The sequence below is a fragment of the Taudactylus pleione genome, unplaced genomic scaffold (assembly GCF_031769625.1).
Source record: "Taudactylus pleione unplaced genomic scaffold, aTauple2 ptg000397bl, whole genome shotgun sequence".
NCBI classification, from domain to species: Eukaryota; Metazoa; Chordata; class Amphibia; order Anura; family Myobatrachidae; genus Taudactylus; species Taudactylus pleione.
In genome coordinates, this window is record NW_028284799.1 from 6,195,023 (window position 1) to 6,220,511 (window position 25,489).

Genomic DNA, 25,489 nt, shown 5'->3' on the forward strand with positions numbered 1-25,489 from the left:
AGACACACCACTGAGCGTCAGGATCAATATTGGTCTTATAAAGCTTCTGTAATTACTGGAGCCCTTCACAATTATGCTGCAACAAATACAACAGTTTGCAGGCAACATAGTCACCATGCTTGTACCTTATAGGGCTCCCATCAGCGACGAGAGCCCTGTAAGCCATTTCTGTGCACATCAACATTCTCATGTCAACCTGATGCAAATTGACATAACTGTTGACCTAACAAACCACAGGGTTCGGGGACACATACACACTCTACCATCCCAGTCACCCGGGGCATGTGCCCTGTCTGCCATCCTACCCGTTCCCAGCTGCATCCCTGAAACCTTTTAATCTTTAGTTTGCACCAAAGTACATTGTGCTCCTATCATGTGTATGATACTTTAGAAAACATTGCTGGCACATGTAATTTTTTTTTTTACATTTTCTAGCTGTCTTTGAATATTTTAACTTGCGAGATTGCAAATTTTGCACCGATCCATAATTAAAAAACATTTATATTTTCCAGCACCAACCATCCTGACCGACGTGCAGCCAGATTCAAAGATCATGCAAGAAGAGATATTCGGACCACTGCTTCCTATTTTAACAGTAAAAAATGTGGATGAAGCCATTCAGTTTGTAAACCAGAAAGAAAAACCCCTGGCACTTTATGTATTTGCAAATGACAACAAGGTATTTGTAGAAACTTTGTCATTATATTGAATTATTTATAATACTGTTTGGGAATTGTTTTTGTTGTTACCAAGTTCATCTGCCCAGATCAACAAACACACACTTGGGGATGTTTGGGGAGGGTGGAGATGGGGGATTCAATGCAACGTGATAGATGCAATTTGTTGTTCCAGAATGACAAATCGCATCCATCTACATTACAAGTTTTGCCTCGCATCTCATAGAGGTGTTCAGGAAAACTTGCGATGCCGGTAATACTGTAACTGTCTGATGTGTGCACTGCCCAGTGACCCATTCCCCCACAGCAATTGATAATCCCCCCCTTGAAATGTTACATTCCTTACTACTAAGTGACTGTCAAAAGTGTTAAGCTACTCTTTCTCCTCATAAAATAGTGATGGTCATTGGCCGTCCTGCCTCAGGGCATGAGTTTAAACCATTAAGCCGGTGACTCATGAGTAACCCCAAAATTAGCATTATTGATCAGATTTATTGGGCATCTTAGTAGACTCTGTTCACTGCCAATGCTATCGTCCTGTGTTTGCTCACCTTTTGATCACAGTATAACTATGCTCTGAATCATTATTTTCCATTCCTCAATATGGACTACTGCGCATTTAGTGAAATTGGACACTAATCCTTTAATTAGTGATTGGACACAGCGACAGGAACGGCTCGTGCATGATCCGTATTATACATGTTGCCCTCCTATTACTACAACGGAAATTCAACATGCAGCCCTCCACCTGCTGTTGAACTAAACATCCCAGCATGACTTGTCACAGTTTGACTATGCCCTAATAGAAAAACTGGTGCAGTTCCACAGCAGCTGGAGGGCCACATGTTGGAAACTGCAATAAAAACTTTTAATGTCTTTTTCAGATCATAAAAAAGATGATAGCCCAGACTTCAAGTGGAGGAGTAACTGCTAATGATGTCTTTATGCATTTTACAGTCGTAGAATTACCATTTGGAGGTGTCGGTAAGTCTCTTAGAAATGTACTTTTGAGTGTGATTCGGCAACAAGCATGTAGATTATACAAGTGCGAGGAATGGAAACACTAGTTATAAAAAAAGACTAGGGCTTCCACACCGATGTACATAAAATGAAGGCCACTTTTCAGTGTACAATACTGCAACATATTTATAATAATATACCTGAATAGTCATAGCAGTATTTAGTTATCAGGAGGCTGCTTTATAGGGAAATAATCATTGATTTCTTAGAAGTTTGTGGTGAAGACGCTAACATGGAGTCTACATGGAATTCTGACTTATCAATCAATAATCTCCGCAGAACAGTTCATTATAAAATCTGTGTCTGTGCAAAGTAATCTCTGAAAGGCACATACAGATGTGTCCTCATACATCTAGCCTCCTTGCGTGTTAAACAGACCTTCTAGTCGTGCCGTGGCGTGACTCAGTAGCGCCGAGCGTCTCTTCATTTGACTTTTTACCTACAAATGTGTCTTATTGGCAAAGCCTTGCAAATAGGATGCACAAGCAGCTTCTGCTGATTAAAATATGTGGCATGCCTATATTCTGTGTGCCACTGCGGGTGTATCTGTAAGCGAAGTGCTATGTTAGTGTCAGCGGCTATGACATTGTAAAGTAGCATTTTGCATACAGATACAGCCGCACAAATAATAAGACCGCATATCATTGCTGCTTGTGCGTCCTTTTCACATCGCTTTGCAAATAAGAAGCATTTCATGGTACAAATTTGCACGAAAAGATGCTCGGTGCTACTGAAACGCATGGTGCTCACGTGCTATGTTTATCGCGACTTGTAGCGCATGGAGGTAAGATGTATGTGGACACATCTGTATATGTGTAACCATTGCCTTGGTTATAGTGCTTAAGCTGCACAGTTTTGTGGGACTACTATGATCGGTTTAATTGTTTGTTGCTTTGGATCTATGTTCATGTAGTAATCAAGTGAATGAAGTAAAAGATTCCTTTATATAAAATGTAGTACATTGAACAGCTTTTAGTCATTTTCTTTTTTGGGGGGGGGATATATGGTATGGGGGAGACTTTTAACAAAACTTGAAACTAACAAGAATGAATAAATATGTCCAGTCTGTCAAGCTACATGAGATGCCCTGCCAATGGAGTATGTGCCAATTATGATAGTTTAGTGTTTATCAGGTCTCTTATTTGTGAATTAAAAAGAAGATACACATGATGACAAATGCTGGGTAATTTAGACTCTTGACCATATTCAAATCCAGCTAACTTGTCCATTCATAACAAAGTAACAACTCCTGTATAAGTATCGCTGCTAACACTTATAAACGGTTTGAAATATTAGGATCCTTTTAGACAGATGGCTGATAAGATTTAGTAATTTCTTGGACATTACAGCACATGTAGGAGTAATATGTAAAATAGATCATCTGTCTAGCTGATGGAACAATACAGTAGCCCCTGTCAGTTCTATTAGTTTTTACACTGACTGTGCTATACATCAGGGTCTACATAATTAACTGCTGCTAATAATAGGATAACAAAACCGTATCTCCTGTAAATGCTCAGACTGCAGAGTGAGCTGCTGACTCATCAGGCTGACAGACATACGTTTCTCATCTGTGCTTTTTCAAAGTAGGTAACTAATTACGGCCTCTCAGTGGTGTCTAAAGCTGGGTACACACTAAGTCGACCGTTTGGCTGACTCGTCGACCTATCTGAAGATTGGTAAGTGTATACACACTTACCAATCGTCTGTCCGATGTGCTGGGCTTGACAACTGAACTGGGCGGGCATTGAAATCGCCCGCCCAGTTGAGCTGTCAATCACAACCGGGTCCCTGCAGCATGTGTACTGGCGATCTGCGATTCGCCTGTACACACCAGCAGATGACCGATATATCTTTCAGCGATATACAGTATCGGCTATCTGCTGTGCTGCATGACATCGTCGTTCCGCTGTACCCACCTGGCGATGCACTATAGATATGTGGCCCGTTCAGTGGAATTGGCGATATATCTACCAGTGTGTACCCAGCTTAACGGTTCTTTTAAGAGCTGCTATTGATCAATAAATACTACTCTTCATAGACGAAAATGCACCACACCTATGTCTGCTAGATTCCTTCATTTACAGAGAAGCAATAACCATCCCCTCCCTGTCTTGTGTTGAGCTCAGTGCCCTGCATCAATGCTCTGCTTGCTAACCTGCAGCCATGATCTAACTGCTGTCACAGTCAAAGAGATTCTGCAGCAGTACGTCACTGTCAAAGAGATTCTGCAGCATGTCCCAGAAATAATCTGTACCATTTGCCGGTGAAAGGGCCTGGTGGTGGTGGCAGCAACTACTCTCCAACAACTAGTGTGCAGTCAGCACTCACAGTGGGTGGGTGGCTGAGTAACACCAGTAGGAGTTGACAGTAAAGGCAGGTTAACAGTAAGATGAACCCAAAAATGTATTAGTAAATTAACTTCCCCTGCAGACAAGCTGGTAAGTTGGTCATGTTGCCAATATAACTGGTAGCACAGTAAGCTCCTATTATTCTCCTTCTCAAGAGTGGAGAAGTTGACCATAGCAACCAATCAGCTTCTACCTATTATTTTATATAATGTACTGGATAAATGCTAGCTAGAAGTTGATTATAGGCTTGAAACATTGCCCCCATAATATCTTGAAAGAAAGACAGAATGCATTTTCCAATGACACAGATAGAGAGGAGCTTTATGTTTGGCATACATGATACAGAAGTCATGACCTGAAGAAATAAAATAATGCCGACTGGTTTATGGTACAGTGCTATGTAGAGAAGAGGTTAGAAAGTATCATTCAAAATACTAACCCAATGTTAACAGAACAGTATGTTATTCTTGCCGTTGGCTTTTTTTTTTTTTTTTTTTGTTTGAATATTGAGATCTATATCCTCTTTCTCTTTAGAGCATTTTGTACTACATCTCTAATATACACACGTTTTTCTACTTCTTTTTCCAGGATACAGCGGCATGGGTGCCTATCATGGCAAACACTCATTTGATACATTTTCTCACAAACGTGCTTGCCTCATCAAGTCCTTAGCTATGGAAGGTGTAAACAAGCTCAGGTACCCTCCATTCACCCAGAAAAAGGTGGAGTGGACCAAGTTCCTGTTGATGGGGAAGGTGAACAAGAAGAAGCTGGCTCTGGTGCTCCTGCCTATATTTGCTGTGTTAGCAGCTGTCATTTTTAAGGTAATTTAACATTTTCTTTTATGGTAAATAGACATAGGTCAAATGTTTTATCACTTTGTACTTCGTGTTCTGTTCACACTTTAAAGAAACCTACTAATGAGTAATGAAACCTCTTCTGTAGAACATGCAGATTCTAGGTCACAAGGATGTGATCTGGGTTTAAAAGCATAGATGCAAGTGCTGTAAAATACAATCCAATATTGCTTTGTCGGCCTCCACACAGCCATCACCCACCCCTTCTAATTGCACCTTTTGGAGGCTCCTGTGTGTCATAGCAGTCAGAGCTGATGCCCAGTGGTGGCAGACCAGCTCTAAGTAGCTGAAAGTGGGCAGTTTTTCTTTTGGGCAATGGGGACAACAGGTACTACCAGTTCTAACTTATGAGCCCAAAACTCTCCCTAACTAAGGCCCTCATTCAGAGCCGTACGCTCTGAGCAGAGCGCACGCTCTGCATGAGGGCCGGGCTCCTTTTTCATGGAGCGTCCTCCTGGACGCTCGTATAGCTGTGGGTCACCACCCACAGGCTATACGAGCGTGCATTTTGATGGCCGCGATGGTCGTGACCATCGCGACCATCGAAATTGCGAGCCGGAGCCTGCGGTTGAGGTTTTCAACCGCAAGCTCCGGAGTGATTTTGGCTCTATCAGAGCCAAAATCACTCCCACTGACATCACTAGTGATGTCAGTGGGCCGGCTTCTGACGGGAGGCGTTCCCGTGGGAACGCCCCCGTCAGGGAGGCACGCCCCCGGCACGCCCACCAAAGGGGGCGTGCTGTCAATCAACATTGACAGCACGCCCCCTTTGATCGGACACAACGAGCGAAGGAAAGTCCTTCGCTCGTCGTGTCTGGCGCATGCGCACGACGGAGCTCCCTCCGTCATGCGCATGCTCAGTGCAGACCATCGACCCACTTGCGAGCGTACAGCCGCTCGCGAGTGGGTCTGAATCAGGCCCTAAGGCCCTCAATTCAGAGACAGTCGCAAGAAGCGATCGCTCTCTCTGAATGAGGGCGGCCGCTTCTTTTTTTTTAGTGTGGCCTCCTGGTCGCTAGCTAAGTTGTGGGTTACCACCCACAGCTTAGCGACTGACCAGGTTGATGGTCGCGATGGTCAAGACCATCGCAACCATCGGGGCTTGCGACGAGACCCTAAGGTTGGGTCTCGTCAACCGCAAGCCCCAGGGAGCTTCTTGCTCTGATCGAGCAGGAAGCTCCCCACTGACATCACTGCTGATGTCAGTGCGGCCGCCCACAGAACGGCAGGCGTTCGCTTGGGAATGCCTCCGTTTGTGTAACCACCGCCCCGCCTACAAAACGGGCCGAGCTGTCGATCAACATCGACAGCCGGCCCTTTTGTAGTGAGCTCCGGAGCGAGAGAGTTTCTTTTGCTCTGGGGTTGCGCTCGCGCAGTGCGGCCGCTGCGTGTGCGCAGGGCCTTAACATCGACCCGGTTGCGAGCGCTCAGCGCTTGCTACCGGGTCTGAATGAGGTTCAATGTCCTATTACCCAGGTATCTTTTGTATTTTGATTACTTACTGTGCTGGGAGTTAACATGCTCAAAACAGTCTCCTATGACAATACATTAAGTCTGGTAAAGATGACAAATGGCATCTTATTTACAGAAAACAAGGATGTGCTGGTTACTATTTTTCTTTGTTCCTCTTATTCACTCACTTTTTTCTACTTAATTGTCATATATAGATTGTTTCTTAGCTGTACAGCAAGCAGCCACGCCTGACTTCTGTTCATCTAACGCCCCCGTAGCCTTATGGGGACTTATTGTTGTTGGCCGTACACATAATGGTTCCCTTTGGTTTACAGGAACTCTGCCGCATGTAAAACAAATCAGAATCTTGCTGTTTGACTGATGATAGCTATTTATTTCTGGACAATCCAATTTCTTTTTCTATAATAGAACCTTCCATATGTTATTGACTTAATTTGCCATTTTGGGTTTTCTCAGAAATACCGCTGGGAACTGGCAGACAGAGGGCTACAGCTAGCATTGGCATTTCAGAGACTGTGGGTTAAACAAGATCAGTAGGCGATGACAGGGAGCAGCGTTCGCAGTCACAGTAAGGTATACCGTACCTGACGTGGGAGCATGCCAAATGATTCATTTTTTTTTGTAATGCAAATTCCCAAGAATCCTGCTAGAATGTTAAACAGAAAGTAGTATACCTCATTCTCTTTTTCCTAGTAATCCATACCTCCACGTATTCCATTGTATGCCACACTCTCTTTTGTGCTCATGTTCCTGGAACTTTGGTGGTCTGGAATGAGACTCCAGTGTTTGTTTGTTTGGAGAGGTTTTATATTTATAGAGACAGACAGCGGAGCATTCTTGTGCCCTGACACTCACTGTTTGAAAGATAACATCATGACTTGTTCAGTTAGCTGCATAAAGACCGTCTCCCTGTATTCCGTTTGCTGGAAGCACTGGATGCATAGTGGAGATAAACCTCTCCAGAAGTACATGCTCAGTTCAGTTAACTGTACTATAAGAATCTGTATTATTACAGTATTGGTAGATATCAAACCTTTCGATGAAGCTGTTTCTTTTGCTGGCATCTATTCATTTAGTGATTGTGAATAACTGGAACAAACATGGAAAAGCTGTGTGCTTAATGAAGCTTTAGTGCCAGTGTTTTATGGTGAAACATCATTGTGAATTTTCAATTCTGCATCTCCCATCATAAACACAACATAGTTCAACGCCACAACTCCACCATCTCTAGCAACACACACATAAAGAGCGCACCTAACCTCCAGTTTCATTGTTACTACAGACAGGACTAAGTACTCCTGTAAGAAGGTGCAGCACTTTCCACTCCCTTGACACACCCAGACCCCATACATACCTACCCCCACCACACTTTACCACCAGCCTCCCCCTCTTCTTCTTTTTTCCTACCCCGCACTTACCCACTTCCCGCATCACCACCCCCACAACCCCCCAACCCCTCCTTTCTAGGCCCGTACCCTCACCACCACCCTCCCTCACTACCCCTCCCTGTGTTAGTGTGGTTCTTACCCACCCAGTTCAGTGTCATGGGGATAGATTTATTAAAGCTTCTAAAACAGACATGTGGTGGTATTACCCATAGCAACCAATCATTCTGCCTATTATTTTCTAGCATACAATAATGTAATAGTTAATCTCTGATTGGTTGCTATGGGTAACATCGCCACATTCCATTTTTAGAACCATTAGTAAATCTAGCCCATGGCCTTTGCTTTGCATGTGCAGTCTTACACATCTGTGCTTCTAAATGCAACAGATATTATATATTTCAAGAGAAGATGGAGACAGAAACGTGAAGAAGTATTTCATACAGTATGTGAAGTCCTGTTTAGTGTATGAAACATTCAGCAAATTGGTGAACACACAAATGTATTGCAAGCATGTGTATTCTTTATACAGAAGCTCGCTACCAATGACATAGAACTACCCTTTGCTCCCCAAATCCTGCTCCATTCATGTAAGGAACATTTGCAGAATATATCCCATCTCGAACGCGAGACTTTGCAGAAACATTACAATCCATGCACTTCTAGGGGGTGATTCAGAGGTGGACGTAGTCGCAGGGCAGCTCCTACTGAATTTTATGATAATGCCATGGCTTATAAGTGTCCTATTGAGATATCCACCGGCAGTGGTGTGAATTCGTTGATGTGCCTACGAAGACACACTATCGCCGCACATTGGCCACACCATCAGACATTGCACCTGACCAAGTTCTGCTTCTCTCTCTCCATGCTCATTACCTGCTTCCATTCCTTGTTTAAGAACTGTTCCCAGGCTGCACCTACTCTGTGAAATTATAAGTGCTTTTGATGGTTTGACAGGGGCTAGCATGGGCACTCTGACTGGCCGGCAGGTGCTCTACCCCATATGCATCAGGAATTGATGCATTGTGGGCCTGATTCAGAGATGGACGCAAAGGCGAATACGCACGCAATCGAGCGATTGTTTGCCACTGCGATCACAGATGCACATAGGAATTCATTGCACAGTGAGTGACAGGTGTCAGTGTTTGGGAGTGGTAGCAGGGGGTGGTCTGAGAAAAGCAGACGTGTCTTTTCGTTTAAACGCCGTTACATGGGCGTGCATAAATTAGCCACTGTGAGTGCATACGCAGCTCTGCGTTTCTGAAGAGCAGCCAAGGATGCAGCATGCCAGACCAGATGCAAGAGCAAGATGTGAGGCTATGTTACCGATATTTACGCAGGTAAGAAGGCAGCAGTGGGGGTCTTTATGCTCGGGTGATCTTTGAAGACATAAGCATAATTTCCACTGCTGCATTGCGTGCAAAATCACAGATTCGATTGCATTAATATTATCTCTGAATCAAGCCCTGTGTGTCTATTACACTTGTCACCATCATTAGAATTTTTTTGTGATTTGTACCACTGGAAGCCCTTATGTTGGTTCGTACCAGACGGGATAGCCTTTGTTGACATCATGCTTCGAAGAGTCATTTCCTCCCAACACCCTGGAATGTTTGTGGTTTCCTCATCATCCGATCTGGGGGACACTGCTAAACTGACGCTGGCTTAGGTGGGCTAGGCACTAGAGAGTTAATGATTGTCTCCGCCCCTCACTTAACCCCTTCTACTTGCTTTATTTTTTTTTTTTTATTTGCCTCATTGGGAGGCAGTTCCCTTTGCCAGGTTCCATGCTCATCCTCTTGGTTGGGGAGCAGTGACTCTCGGGCTTCGGCTTCACGGCCATTGGTCCATGTCGAAGGCACTGTTCTCGATCAGAAACAGACAAATCTCAGGTGCACAACTCCAAATTAATGATAATATACAAATGCAATAAAATTTTGCAATCAATAGAGGTTTTTAGCATAATCATGGCCAAGGTTATGGGCCTACCCACCATATCCAGGTAACCTCTTTAGGGTAGGTCCCTAACATACTAGGGTTCAAATCCAGAGCACAGGACCCCCCCAAACCAGACCAGCTAAGTTGCCCCAGGGCACCGCCATAGTAAGAAAAGTGCAGTGTAAAAGAGATAGTTAAGAGCAGTCACAGCTGCATATAAAGAATGAAAATAAAAAAGTGAAATACATGTATAATAAACAGTGAAGGGTTAAAATGTGTTGTATAAGAATAATGTGTTATAATGTGGTGCCCTGAAACAGATCAACCAAAGCAATCCAGGGGGACCCATGCCCCAAAAATGAACCAAAGTTACACTACAGTATTGTGCCTAATGCCTAATACGGCAAAACTGATGATCAGCAATTTGCTCCTAAATGCCATAAAACAGATGAAAATGGTCGTTCAGACAAGTTTGTTAAATGTTTGATCTAAACAATTTGTTCAAAGACGTTTTTGTCCATTTTCCAGTGTTTGGGAGCAAATTGCTGATTGTCATTTGCTTTCATACCTTACCAGATTTTCATTCCAACCAATCAACTAGTTGGCTGGTTGGACATATAATCTTTAGATGTGTGGCCAGCTTTAGCTGCATTATTTAAATGCCTTAATAGAGATTTCTTATAGAAAGCCGTGGTAGTTGATGTAATGTTCGGTGCACTATGATTTAAACTATTTGTGATTAAAATCAGGTGTCCATTTTGTTTTGCAGATGATCTAACAGTGGGAGATGGATAGGAAATGTTCAAGAGCCCTACCTATTCTTGGTTCTTTCTAATTCTGTGTCTATGCATTGTGTGAAAGCATTTCTTTGTAAATGAAAATATTTTCTGCTGCTATATAAAACTAAATCCTTCAGGTACACTGGTTTAACCTGTCTTCCTAATGTCCTATAAGTTTTTTTTTTATCTTCTTTTATAAAATAAGATGCTTGTTACCATAACAGAAGCTATTTTTATATGTGGTAAAATTGTACAATATTGCAATCAGCGTTGTAGAAACAAACACGTAATTCCTTCTTTAGTTATTAGCAAAAAGCATTTATTTCGCTTATTCTATCCCTTCCTTCATTAAAGCAGAATTGGGGGATTCACATTTTTAGAGGTATTGTCTTGTGGTCTTTTCAGGTAGCTTTTGTCACTTTTACATGCTGCAGAGGGGCGTAATGATTCCAACAGCTTGTTTGTTAATTGTATATCCATTTAGCTGTGTATAGTCCTAAAACATATGACCATTTTTACTAACATCTGCTACCAGATGACCACAATCTGACATGAATGCAGTCATTGTCCTACTGCACTAATTATGTCCCACAGGTTCCATGTCCATGCAATGAGCATTTACATCGGTGTATGCAGTATTCTGTATGAGCAATTTAGCGTTGTAATTGGTTCTGTCTACTGCAGAATTCCCTCTCCCAACAATTCTGTAGGTTACACAATAAGGGGATATCTTCCTAGCAAAGTCCTCACTGTGTAAAAAGAAGACATCACGTCCATCCTGAGGGCTTCCAAGTAGAGAGTTGTGTAGTGTTAAACATTGCACCATAATAGGACTGTCCAAGGACAGAATAGCTGGACATAAGTAATAGCTTATCTGCAGCAAAGCGGAAATGAACCTGAACACCCCACTACATGACCAGTTTGCATCACACTACACATCTGAATGTCAGAACAGCTCTGGATTTTGGTTAATTAGAAAATTATTTAAAATATGCTCAAGCTGTGCTGTCTTTTATGTCTATAAAAGTCAGATTCCAGTCACTTACCAACCAATAAATGAGCTTATGAGCAGTAAGGTAAATATATTGTATATGTCGTCTGGTACAATTGTCTTTGCTTTTAGCTGAAATGGATTGAAATATGTATATAATATATATAAAACACCCATATAACACTTTTACATGGAGAGATAAAAGCCTGATTTGTAGAGTACTGTAGTAACAGTAGTATTTCTATTTTTTGGTATACTTCTACCTAAAACACTTCAGTGAAATTTAATATAAAATGCATAGATGAAGAAAATGTAATATTTGGGTAAACTATTGGGACGTGGTTGCGTGAGAACTAGGGAATAATTCTATTTTACATCTTCATTGTGTTTAAACTTTTAAAACATTTTTATTCATCTTCAATATATAAATACAATTAGTTTCTGAAAAATCATATTTGCACTATTGCAAAGACCTATATCTCCTATTTTACTTGTCTAAATGAATTACAAGTAATAAAAAAATAGTACCCTTAATTGAATGTAATTTTTTTTTTTTTAAACCTATATAAATGGATGTTTTATTTTAATATAATATCATTGATCAGAAAGTATTTTTCTTGTTTGTTATTTCATATTAACAATTCCAAATAAAGTTTTATTACATGTGTGATGCATTGTCCATTCAACTGTCATGCACACAGGTCTTAGAGGCCACAGAGGCAATTAGTCAGTAATCCTCATGCTATGCAGTTCTGCAATATACATTAAACCAAATATTATAATACTTTTTTTCCGTTTAACCCAACCACCTGAACCTCTGTGATCTTTCAGTGTGTGGTTAAACAGTAGGTAGCTCTATTATTTCATTGTAATAATTGTCAAATAGTAATTTATTTTTTACTCTCAAACAATTTCATTGCTGGACATAAATTGCTTCCCAAAACAACTTGCTTGAAGAGCATGCTTACTATAGGATAAGTTGGGGAGACTCAAATGTTTATAGTACACTTTCATTTGTTCCCTCCTAGACACACAAAACTGCAACCAGTATGATCTGATTTGTACAGTAAGTGTCTTGAAGGTTTAGACTTTATTTCAACTGTTGATGACCACACACCTATTTTAAGTGGGCGATTCAATTGTTGTTTGGGAGCCCAACGGAGCAATTAAATTGTTGCTTCGTTTGGTCGCCTGTGCTGGATGTGCGCTCCCAAAAGCACAGGGTTTAACTGCGTATAGCAGCTAACTCCGTCTATAAAGTCCTACTCTGGGCGCCCAAACTTCCATTTGGGCATCTAAAGTCCTGCCAAGCTGCCAACTTATCACACATGTCTGCTCGCCACATCAGGAGACCGAGCATAAATGTGCACGCATGTGCAGGAGTTCTCAACAGGCCATGTTTTGAGGATTTCTTTCTATGGAAGCAGGTGGTATCATTACTGACCCAGCAAAATGGACTAACTCACCTGTGCATGATTAAATAAATCCACAAAACATGACCTGTTGGTGGTACTTGAGAACTGGAGTTGAGAACCACTGTTATAGAGGCATAGTAGACTTGTACACACACAGGGATTACAAATCGGTAAAGAAAAACACTAAATACACATTCTATTTCCATGTAATTTAATATAGGACACCACAAAACATGTGAAAGAGGTTTCACAATAATTTTTGTTTCATAAAGTGAACTTGAAACCAGAAGGATAAGTGGAAGTAACTGTGTACCAAAGCTCTTCATACTTTGCTGCATTACTACATTCCGAGCTGTGATCTCTTATTGTTCCAGACCCTTTTGTATCCCTTTACTCTGTGTGCAAGAGCAGTGCCTCAGACCATCACTGTTACTGATGGGATAGAAACTATTGCCTTTTAACAGTGAGTTTTATAATAAGTGCAATTAAAAAAGTTGAAATAACGGCTCCTGCCTCAAAAACTCGCCGGACAATGAGTCTCTTCAGTGCTTGCTTATCCTCTCTTGAAACCTCTGAAGTAATGCTTTTATGAAGCTCAGATTCTGTGCTGCTGCTGTCCATGGCTGCATAGTTAGTTAGTTCTATATAATCTGACAGGAAGAATGGAGATTAGCTTTTAGTAAATAAAAAAATAATTCTGGTACAAGAGAATATTCTAGGCAAGTCATTGGGGCAGATGTATGAAGCTGTGGAAAGTGATAAAGTGCAGAGTGATAAATGACCAGCCAATCCGCTCCCACCTGTCATTTTTCAAACACAGCCTGTAACATGGCAGTTGTGAGCTGATTGGTCATTTATCACTCTGCACTTTATCACTTTCCAGAGCTTCATACATCTGCCCCATAATCTCTAAAGTGACAATCATTTGTAAGGATGGTTAAGCCTTCTAAATGATTGCCGCTTTAAATTTATCTACCCATGTTTGCGTGGGGTTTCCTCTCACAGTCCAAAAATATACTGGTAGGTTAATTGGCTCCCCCCAAAAAATTTGCGTGTATATATGTGGTAGGGATCATAGACTGTAAGCTCCACTGAAGTCAGGGACTGATGTGAACAGCTAAATATTCTCTGTAAAGTGCTGCGGAATATGTGTACGCCATATAAATAACTGGTAATACATTCAGGTCCGTATTCAAGTAGGTGCGAAATGTCTAGTTTGTCGAAAAGCGTTTGTGGGTGTGAACTTTTCACGCATACGTGCATAGCGCGATATCCAATTGCCGGAGTGTGTGCGAAGACTCCATAGGCAGAAATCTGCTAAACATTTTACCCCAGATCAGAGCAGGTGATAAAATGTGCAAAATCCGTATTTGTGGCTAAAAATCTGGGGACTTGTTTGAGAGCCCTTTGGACTCCGACTCTCTCCCCCCTCTCCCTCCCCCCTCTCCTTCCCCCCTCTCCTAGTGACTAATCAGGCAAAAAAAATTAAATGAGCTTAATTCCCCCTTATAATGAAATGTAAAGTACTGGGTGAGGTATTTTGGGGGGCTGTATGGATGGGACAGGTGTTTTTAGGATTGCAGGTGGCAGCTGCACTCTATATGCACTCATATACTAGCACACATTTTATTGTACCCCCAATTTAACTACAGCAATTATTTTCTCCAAACAAAATCGCTTTCTATACTCTTTCCACACTTATGCAAACATGCATATAACAGCCGTTTGACTCAATTTAAGAACCCTAAAATACTCTTATTAGGGCTATTAATAAACTTCTATATTGATTTCCAGTGGCAGTTAGGCTTTTCATGGTGTACAGTGATTTCCCCAAAATGTGCTGGACTTTTTGCGAGTTTCGCCATGCGCAGTTATCGCACATATGTGTTTGTGTGTTTTGCAATTGGATAGGGCAAAGAGTGGGAGTGCGCATTGGGAAAGTATGCAAAAGGATCGCATCAAAACTGACGAATGGGGCGAAAACGTCCTGTGAACGCTTTTTGCCAAACGCGACTTTTCTCACCTAATTGAATGCAGCCCTTAGAGGCAGTATTGCTGAAATGTCAACTGTTCACCTATTACATAACCCAGGGTTTCCCAAACTCATTACTGTACAGGTTTTAAGGATATCCATGCTTGAGTCCAGATGTTAAATCAAATTGACTGAGATACTAATTAAGTCACCTGTGTTCAAACATGGATATCCTTAAACCTGGACTGTAATGGCAGAGTTTGGGAACCTCTGGCTTAAATAAAAGTACAAAATAAAAATGTGTGCTCCTCTTCTCCTCCCAAAAATACCTTGGCTGGTCACAAGCATGGAGTTGCTGTCAAAATCAGCAACCGGCCATAGACTGGTCATCACAGGATTGAATCTAGTTGACCCGCCCCCTTCCCAGCTGTACAAGTACCAACATGCCCAAACAGTTCATGGTTTGCTGTAACTTGTATAATCATATTGGCACCCACCACCCCAGGGGTGCCAGAATGTGTCCTAATGTATACAGCAAGGAAATGGTTTGCCCTGGGTAAGAGATGGCACATTTTTTATTTTTTTGCAGGTCTTATTTCCTTAGGGTTTCTGTCATGTGCTGACTAGTCTGGCTGGCATTACATTGTGTATGTTTCCCTGTTATAGTGTGATCAATCCAGCCAAGCATAGCCTTGTGCTGGTTGATGCTTTTAAAGAGCACAGAAACGTGATTGTTGTTTCCCTGCTAGTCACTTTTAGAGGGTGGCCACACTATTTATATTTTACGTTATTTGTTTTGTTAGTAAGATAGGTGCAGATGAGCAGCATATTTTTACACCAGGGTTTCAGGAGCTGCAGATTCCACAACAGGTAGCCTCTGCAGGGGGAACGCTACACTTACGTGTGCCACACTACTATAAATAACTACTGCTCACACTCTTGATCCAGCTGTACAGTTATAGGGAACAGCAATGTGCAAGTTATGTGGAATTCAAAATTCCACTCCACTTTGTCCATTTTCACGCTATTTTTACATTGTACAGCACCATATTCCCTGTATCGCTGACTTTTTGAAATAAAAAGGAAAAAAATAAGTAATTATGGCCACCCTGTATACGCATCTCAAGTGCTTAAACATTGAAAGGATCTGATGTTCTGTACCAATGCATTACATACCTGGGGTATCGATTCTATGCTCAAAAAATTTTACTAGTTCTGTTTTTAAACATACACGTTCCTGTGCCTAAAAATAAAAAAATTAAATCGTTATATAAATGCCATAGCATACACATTGCTTATTTCATAGTTAACAGTCCTGGATAGAATATATTATATACATATAGATAGATATAGATGTTTCAGTCCCAAAGAACCAAAAGACACCAGCACATCGCCATACTAAAGTGCAAGTTTCTTGTTTTATATCATAGCAGCCTTAAAACACCATAAAGCAGCATGGTCACAATAAAATACAGCAGCAGCATATATTTCACACAAGGGTTAATACTTATCAAAAGTGCCCTATGCTCAATTCAAATGAAAAAGCAGCATGAGCCAACAGCTGTACAACCACCTTCCTGTAGGACCGATACAGCTTTTGGTTCTTTGGGACTGAAACCTTGTGTGCATTTTTGCTATGTGACTACAGCACCCAGATTTATTGGAAGTTAAATGTGTGTAGTTTTTGTAATAAGGCTATATATATAAAATGAAAAAAAAAAATATATATATATATATATATATACACACATACACCCCTTACCAAAAGTGCCTACAATGGACAAGTGGGCATCAGAAGTGGACCATGGAGCAAAGGAAGAAGGTAGCGTGGACTGGTGAATCACGTTTTCATGCGGATGTGTGCCGTTCACCTGGTAAAGAAATGGCACCAGGATGCACTATGGGAAGAAGACTAGCCTGTGGAGGCAGTGTGATAATCTGGGAAACCTTGAGTCCTGCCATTCATGTGGATGTTAATTTGACATGTATTATCTACCTAAACATTGTTGCAGACCAAGTACACCCCTTAATGGCAACTGTATTCCATGATGGCAGTGGTCTCTTTCAGCAGGATAATGCACACTGCAAACATGGTTCAAAATGGCTGGAGGAACATGACAAAGCGTTTAAAGTCTCCAAATTCCCCAGATCTCAATCTGAATTTGTATCTGTGGAATGTGATGGAAAAACTAGTATAAGCCATGGAGGCCCCACCTCGCAATTTAAAGGATCTGCTGATAACATCTTGGTGACAGATTCCACAGGGCACCTCCAGAGGTCTTGTGGAGTCAATGCCTCCAGGGGTCAGCTGTTTTAGTGGCACGAGAGGGACCTGTACAATACTGGGCAGGTGGTTTTAATGCTATTGTTGAGATTATATATGTATATATACTTCATCCACAAGTGGCATTTAGAAGAAAACTGGAAAATTGTTTCAGCATATTTGTGTACTGTCATCAGGGTGCCAACTTCAGGGGAATATTAGCGTAACCTTCCATTTGAGGAAGGCACTGCACATATACATTGATTGAAGGTTGAAATATATATAATTTTGACAGTAAACTACATGGCATATGAATAAGTTGTAAATTAAAAGAATGAGAGTGGAATATTTTGCACTGGATAGAATGATTAACATTGGAAGGTTTGTCATCTGCACTAGAATCAGTGATTTTCATCTCTAGTATTTATTTGGGTTCTCAACGTAAAATAAAACGTTTATCAGTGCAAAATACTCTGAATTAGCATAACGGACCTTTGTTGTCCCCCTGCATATTAGTTTGTTACTGCTGAGTTTTTTCTTTTTCATGAAACCAGACACAGCTATTTGGAGTTTGAGCTATGGGTCAACATTACACCCCCTGAACCAGTCCACAAAGGGAGAGGACGACAAATTGTTGTTTTCTGTACTCTGGTGTGTCAGTGGATGATGGGTGACTTCCCAGGTGCGTACGGCTATTCCTCAGTGTACTGCTGATAGAGGAGATAGCCACCTACCACTAAACATGAGCAAAGTACTAAGAAGCCCATTTATCAATAACATTTTCAGTTCAATCCGGGTGCGATATCGGCAGAAATCGCATTGCGGTATATAATACCAGAATGTATCACATACCACATGCAGGGACAGGAGCTCTGAAAAGAGTCCATCCCTGGGATGTCCTCTATCGGGACTCCAGCACATGCGGGGGTCTACTGATCACCCACTGCCAGGGTAGGTTGCAGAGGAACGCTCTCCCGGTAAATTTTGTGAAGTATAGCCCATAGGCTACAGTGGCTAATGCCATCTTCAGAATCTAACAGCTTTGCATCCCCCATAGAAGCCTATCGGGACTGTGATTGCTGCCGGAAACGGAGGGACCAAAGCAGATTTCGGAGAGAACAGCTGCGGTCCCTCCTTCATACATTGGGGTGATCCCATGAAAACGGATGTTTTCTGGCAATATGCCACAAATATTCATTAATGATAAATAGGTCTCTAAGTCAGAGGTTCCCAAACGCAGTCCTCAAGGCACCACAACGGCGCAGGTTTTAGAGCTATTCATGTTTGAGCACAAGTGGTTAACTCAAATTGACTGTGGTACTAATTAAGTTACCTGTGGTGCAGCATGGATATCCTTAAAACCTGGACTGTTAGGGTGCCTTGAAGACCGAGTTTGGGAAACCTCTGCCCTAAGTACTGTACTGTCAGTCAGGCATAATCTGAGAATTTCCCGTGTGAATGTGAATCATGAATACTGACCTGATCGTATGCAGTAATTAACGAAACTAAAGGTAATCCTTTAAACATAACCCTTGTGAGAAACCATGCAGTAGAACAGTACAATTGTTATTAGTCTATACCAGTGTTTCCCAAACTCATTCTGCAGGGAGCACTAACAGCACTAATGGATCTATTTACTAAGATGCTGCGTTAATGCCACTCCTGCTTCGCCTGCCTCCACTGCGAATCAGGAGCTGGCTAACGCAGCCGTTAGTAAAAATAGACCAGCCGAGGAGGGTGAACGTTAAGTCACCCCCTCGGCGGTAACAGCTAACACTCCCTTCCCCTACAGCCCTGTGTGTTACTCACCATCTCCAGGCTCCGTCCGGCAGCAACAGCAGTGACTTTTTTTTTTTTTTTCAACAAATTTTATTTAAAAACGGCCAACCTGACACAGCTGAAGTCCTGCTTCTCTAGTGAGGAGGTAACGGCAGCTACAGTAGGCGATATCAGCGCTGGAGAAGTCAGCAGACGGTAAGTGACATCTCTTAGTAATACCTGGGACACTTAGCGCTGTCATAGGTGTATATGGCAGCGCTAAGTGCCCCAGGTGCAGTGTGATATTGTAGCCTGCACTTAGCGCTGGCAGGCTGCCGACAGAGAAAATCCCTTTAGTACATACTGAGAAGCGGTATGTACGGGGATTTTCTCTGTCTTTACCGTTTTTCCCCCTTTTCTCCCCTTAGTAACTAGACCCCTCAATGTCTTAAAGAAGAGAAAAAGGATGCAGATGATATCCGAACTAGTTGTGCACTGAATATTTGTTCGGGGTTAAAGGTTGCTTAATACAACATTTAAGTACTTTATCTGTGCTAACGATACCGCATTTGAACCTTATGAATACCCCTGCCTATACCTTCTAATATCCTTCCTATAAACCTCTAAGGATGATGCTATTTTGCGTACGCAGTCATACAGTAAATAAAGACTCCAGACCTAGAACCTGTGGTTCCAAAGCACAAAGTATTATTCAAGTAAAAAGTACAGCAGTTACACGCTATGATCCTCATATAATCTTAGCGCAAAGAAATTATACAGACCCAAGTACAGGTGTACATACGCAGAGCTCTCTGGTCCAGATGTAGGCATCAGCAAGAAACCCCTCGTCAATCAGCATTCAGCACGAAGACTAGGAATCCAGGCTCAGAGCACACATATTTATACCCCCCAGAAATAAACAACACAATAGAGAAGTTTGTTGCTAATACCATTGGTCCTAAAGGAGAGGGCATATGTTACAAGGTATTTAACAGGTTGGTTCAAATAGACACAATCCAGCCTCAAACAACTGGTGGTCTCTGGTTTCCCGCCTCATGCAAATCCTAACAGTTGTTCATATAATGTACATTTTGTTGCTTGAAGTCTCTGCGGTCCATAAGTTGAGAATGCATGTTGCGATATCTCCATCGATATTACCGGAATAATGTTGAGAGAGTACGCATCAGTACAATACCAAACATGGCTTACTTATCGCGTATAAAACCTTAGTTACGAAATAATCTTTATTTTCTAACAATTATAATAAATGTGCATACTTGAATCTTATACCTTAAAGCTTATGGAACCTTGTATGTGAATATGTAATGTGTGAGTATGTGGGGTTTGATGTAAAGACGCTAGTTAACTTGGGGCAGATGCGTGTGCATGAAGCTAATATTTGGCGTTTTCAGACAGAATCTTATGCATTCGCTAATATGCGACTAGTTAACAGCGCTATTGTGCATATTAATGTGTGTATGAGAAATGGTGTAAGATGCAATCGCCTGATGCTAATAGTAATATCGCCACATGTACCAAAGTGTGTTTATCTAAAATGGAGCTTAGGCGGCCATTCGCAAAATGGCGTCTTGTGATCTCATCTCCAAGATGGCGTCTTGCTGCCAGTCGCAAGATGGCGTCGCTGCGATCCAATTTTAAACTGATCTTGTCTCAGCCAATTATCCAGCTTCGACAGTCCACCCTTTGATAGCGAACAACATGCTATCACAATCTGATTTTTAAAATATAATTTAGGCTTACATTTATATACTATTTAGTGTTACTATGGGATGGAACAAGGTGATTCTTCATCCATCAATAATGTGTCTCTGAGTGGGGACATAAAACTACTTTTATACGCACACCGCGGATCTTGGAAGATCATGTGAAAGGTGTGGGGATACACCAGTCCTATAAAGGCAGTCTTGAAGGGGAAATTTGAGACTTTACATTATCTAAGGTGTTTTAAAATAACATTTCAATAATACATTCTATGCAGGTCTAAATATAATACATTAAATGATGGTATTTCCTAGTTCAGGGTTGTAATGCAGTTCTGTATTTACCTCATTATTCATACTGACCACCATCATAATTTCGTTCTTTCGTTTTACTCTATTTTTACATTTTCCACACTTCAACACAATAGGAACACACCGGACACATATACCAATCATTAAGATGATAATCAGTATAAGGATTAAGAATTTGCCTATGCTGGTGATCACTTCCTGGACCCATTCCCCTAGACCTGAGAACCATTTCACTGGGTTCAGCCATGAAATCCATCCTTCTATCTTCTCCCCTACTTCAGCCACTGAAGCATTATGGTTCTTACGAAATTCCCATTTTAGCTGCAGAATTTCATCCATCTTTCGCACACACACCCAGCAATCAGTTTGATTTAACACTTTGTCTACCATGCTATGATAATCCTCTAAAGGATACCCACCCCAGTACGGGTTATATTTAGGTTGGCACCGTTGGATACAATTCTCATCAACTAGGGACCCACAAAGCTCACAAACACAGGAATCTTCAGACGATAAACCTCCACACCATCCCCGAGTATCCAGAATAACAGCTCTCTTAACAATAACAGTACTAAGATTGGTCAGACACTCCCCTGATTGGCATTGCACTCCTTCTGACTCCACTCCATCAGCACTGCCATCAACTCTCCTCTCCACAATCGGTCCCCCTTCACAGAAACCGGACATTCCCGAACCGACCAGGATGGTGAACACTCTAAAAGAGAATATGAAAATGAACACAGCAGGCCCGTCCATTGCCACAACAAGACCTGCAGATTTCTTTTAGTTCAGGTATCTCACTACGACCTTTTCAATCCTCCTGGAACAAGCTCACGAGCGACAAGTTCACGCTATCAGCCTTGTCTCCGACTCGTTTCTCCACCGGTTGGTTGACCTTTTTGCAGTGAGTGGAATGGACCCAGGTATCTCACTCAGCCACCTCCAAAGATGTAGTGCTTGTCAGCAGAACCTAGTACGGACCTTCCCACCAATCAGTCGAACAACCTGAACGAAAGAAATTTCTGATCATAACATATTCTCCTGGTTCAACATCATGACAGTTAGTTTCAGGCATATCATTGGACAACAATTTCAGTTTCTGCTACTGTTGTTTTAACTGCTTAATCATTGATATAAGATACTTTTTAGTTACCTCGTTGTTACCTTTCAAGTCTTCCTGTGGACTTATAATCAAATGAGGTTGTCTACCGAACAGTATTTCAAAGGGAGACAGATTTAGAAGGGGTCTGGGAGAGGTCCTTATACTATGCAGGACCAACGGTAATGCTTCTGGCCAACCTTGTCCAGTCTCTGCCATGATTTTACTTAACTTATTTTTAATAGTCCCGTTCATCCTCTCTACCTTGGCACTGGCTTGCGGTCGGTAGGGGGTGTAAAGTCGACTATTAATACCCATCAGCTTACACATATTTTGAAAAACATCACCTGTGAAATGAGTACCCCTGTCACTCTCAATGATTTTAGGGATACCGTATCTGCATACAAATTCCTGAACTATTTTCTTGGTAGTAAACACAGCAGTATTAGTGGCCACTGGGTAGGCCTCAACCCAATTAGAAAATACATCAGTGCACACTAATACATACTTAAGATTCCTGCAGGGTGGTAATTGGATGAAATCAATTTGTATCACCTGGAAAGGTCCATCAGTCAGTGGAATGTGGGACGGTTCGGTAGGGATCGCTTTCCCTATGTTCTTTCTCAAGCAGGTCAGACAGGACATTGCTATCTTTTCTGCTTGTGAAGAAAAACCTGGTGCGCACCAGTATGCTCTCACCAACTTGCACATACCTTGCTTTCTCAGATGAGTCAGACCGTGTGCTGCCTCAGCCAGGCTGGGGTAATATGCCTTGGGGGCTACTGGCTTACCTTGTACGTCCCTCCAGAGCCCGGAGGACTCTTGCCCACATCCCTTGGACTTCCAAATGGACTTTTCCGGAATTGAACACAAATTTTGCATCTCAATTAATTTCAGCATATCAATTGTTTGGAAAGACATTTTTTCAGTGGGAGAAAGAATTTTTAACCCTGCTTCCCATTTTGCAGCTTCATCGGCTCTGTTGTTGCCCAGTGACACCGGGTCATCCTCACATGTATGGGCTTTACACTTGATTACTGCCACCGCTTTGGGCAGTTGGATTGCTTCTAAAAGATGTTTTATGTGTCGGGAATGTGCAACTGGTGTGGCTGCTGCTGTCATAAAATTTCTCAGACGCCATAGAGCCCCGAAATCGTGCACCACCCCGAATGCCTACCTCGAATCAGTGTAAATGTTAGCATATTTGCCTGCTGCCTGTTCACACGCTCTAGTTAGTGCTACTAACTCTGCCACCTGGGCTGAGTGAGGAGGACCAAGAGGTTTGGCTTCTATGTCATTTACAACAGCATAACCTGTACATAATTCACCTACCATCCGTGTAAAAAGTCACATCTACATTCTCTAAAGGTGTGTCGTGTATGTCAGGTCTAGCAGTAAAGGTCTGATTCAGATATTCCATTCAATCGTGTGTATCATTATGTCCGCTGAACTCACCCTCCGCCAGCAACTCGTCTCCTTCCACCCTTTGTACATCATGTTGTACATATGGTAAATACGTTGCTGGGTTCAGCGTGCTGCAACGTTTAACAGTGGTGTTTGCAGGTGTGATTAGAGCTAGTTCCCATTTGGTAAACCTAGCCGAAGAGATGTGTCTGGTTTGAGCAGAGTTCAGCAGAGCAGATACAGCATGGGGAATGTATACAATCATATCATGACCCAATACTACGTCATCACTTTTACTCACCAATAAAGCGGTAGCTACTACACTTCTCAAACAGGTGGGAAGTGATCTTGCCACAGTGTCCAATTGGGCACTGTAGTATGCTATGGGCCTACTGGCATCACCATGTGTTTGTGTAAGGACACCTGCAGCACAACCATCGGCTTCCGTACAATACAAATCAAAAGGTTTTTCATAATCAGGTATTCCCAATGCAGGAGCTTTTGTCAGACTATCCTTAAGATTAAGGAAAGCCTGCTCTGATTCCTCTGTGTGTATGACACGATCGGACTTTAAGGAAGAGATTAAGTCCTGTAAAGGCAAGGCCAAAATAGAACAACCTGGGATCCACATTCTACAGTATCCACACATTCCCAAGAAGGTACGAATTTGCTGTTGATTCTGCGGCAGTGTCATGTTCTGTATGGCCTGGATTCTATCATTTGTGAGATGTCTTAACCCCTGGGTTAGGCAGTGTCCCAAATATTTTACTCTGGATTGGCACGGCTGTAGTTTGTCCTTAGCAACCTTGTGTCCTGTATGCGAGAGATGAAGCAACAAAAGTTTAGTATCATTCAAACATGACATAAATGAATCAGAACACAGCAATAAATCATCCACATATTGAATTAGAACAGATCCATTTGCAGGTTGAAAAGATTGTAAACAGTCGTGCAATGCCTGGGTAAAGATACTGGGGCTGTCTATGAAACCTTGGGGCAACCGTGTCCATGTATATTGTACACCTCTGTATGTAAATGCGAATAGATACTGACAGTCAGGGTGGAGAGGCACAGAGAAGAAAGCAGAACAGAGGTCAATGACAGTGAAATGGGTTGCATTTGGAGGTATCTGCATAAGAATGACAGCTGGATTTGGCACTACGGGGAATTGGCTCTCTAGTACCTTATTAACCTCTCTAAGGTCATGTACCAGCCTGTAACCCCTCCCACCACTCTTCTTCACCAGAAAGATGGGACTGTTGGCTACACTAGCTGTATGAACTAAAATTCCCTGTTGCAATAATCGCTCAATTATTGGAAAAACCCCTAATTCCACCTCCTGTTTTAGTGGATACTGGGGAATTTTTGGAGCTTGCCTACCGCCTTTTAAATTTACCATTACGGGGCTTACATTTGCCATTAATCCAGTGTCCTGTCCATCCTTAGTCCAAAGGGAATCTGGAATTTGGGACAACATTTGATCTACCTGAGATGGATTTTCATTTAAACTGGTAGAGTGATACATTATCCTTTGGGGAGTGTCCAACATATCCTGCACCTCGTGCGCAACTCTCTCTGGGATATCTAGAAATACACCATCAGGGGTGCAATATATGACACATCCCATCTTACATAACAAATCTCTACCCAGCAGGTTAGTAAGAGCCGCAGCAGCCAGAAGGAAAGAATGCCTGGTATGCAACGGCCCAATAGTAACCTCTGTGGACTTTGTTAAAGGATAATGTTGCACTTTACCTGTTACAACCATTGTTGGTACTGTGTCGTTGGTCACCTGTAAATTAACGGGAGATTTTATCACTGACCTGGTCGGCCATGTGTCTACAAGAAAAGGATATTCAGTACCAGCTACATCAACCATCATGACCGGTTCTTCCCTAGTACTTCCTGTTAACCTGACTATCTGTAGACTACAGGTATGACCTGACCCCTAGCATTGGCTACCATTCTCCAATAAAGCATTAACGGCCACAATTGGAGCTGGTGCTTGCTGGATATTTGCTGGTCTCTGTGCATATCCCTTATGGGGATATCCAGGTACTCTCTGGTTTGGGGG

At 42.0% G+C, this 25,489-nt stretch overlaps 2 protein-coding genes across 4 annotated transcripts in view; one reads left to right on the plus strand and one right to left on the minus strand.

The window, feature by feature from the left end:
* Nucleotides 1-10,859, plus strand: part of ALDH3A2 (aldehyde dehydrogenase 3 family member A2) — a 40,095-nt gene extending 29,236 nt beyond the window's left edge. Inside the window, exons 8-12 of one of the 3 annotated variants that reach the window (XM_088446369.1) lie at nucleotides 513-679; nucleotides 1,562-1,661; nucleotides 4,637-4,872; nucleotides 6,835-6,951; nucleotides 10,471-10,859. In XM_088446369.1, coding sequence (XP_088302495.1) covers nucleotides 513-679; nucleotides 1,562-1,661; nucleotides 4,637-4,872; nucleotides 6,835-6,915 — 584 coding nt within the window. In that variant the 3' untranslated portion in view covers nucleotides 6,916-6,951; nucleotides 10,471-10,859. The remainder of the gene's footprint in view (nucleotides 1-512; nucleotides 680-1,561; nucleotides 1,662-4,636; nucleotides 4,873-6,834; nucleotides 6,952-10,470) is intronic. The other 2 variants (XM_088446370.1, XM_088446371.1) reach the window with 2 other exon arrangements.
* Nucleotides 10,860-13,176: 2,317 nt separating this feature from the next.
* The window catches only part of LOC148506737 (multidrug and toxin extrusion protein 1-like), a 113,899-nt gene continuing 101,586 nt past the window's right edge, over nucleotides 13,177-25,489 (minus strand). Inside the window, exons 16-17 of the mRNA XM_088446336.1 lie at nucleotides 16,035-16,101; nucleotides 13,177-13,536 (exon numbers count right to left, since the gene is read on the minus strand). Coding sequence (XP_088302462.1) covers nucleotides 13,334-13,536; nucleotides 16,035-16,101 — 270 coding nt within the window. The 3' untranslated portion in view covers nucleotides 13,177-13,333. The remainder of the gene's footprint in view (nucleotides 13,537-16,034; nucleotides 16,102-25,489) is intronic.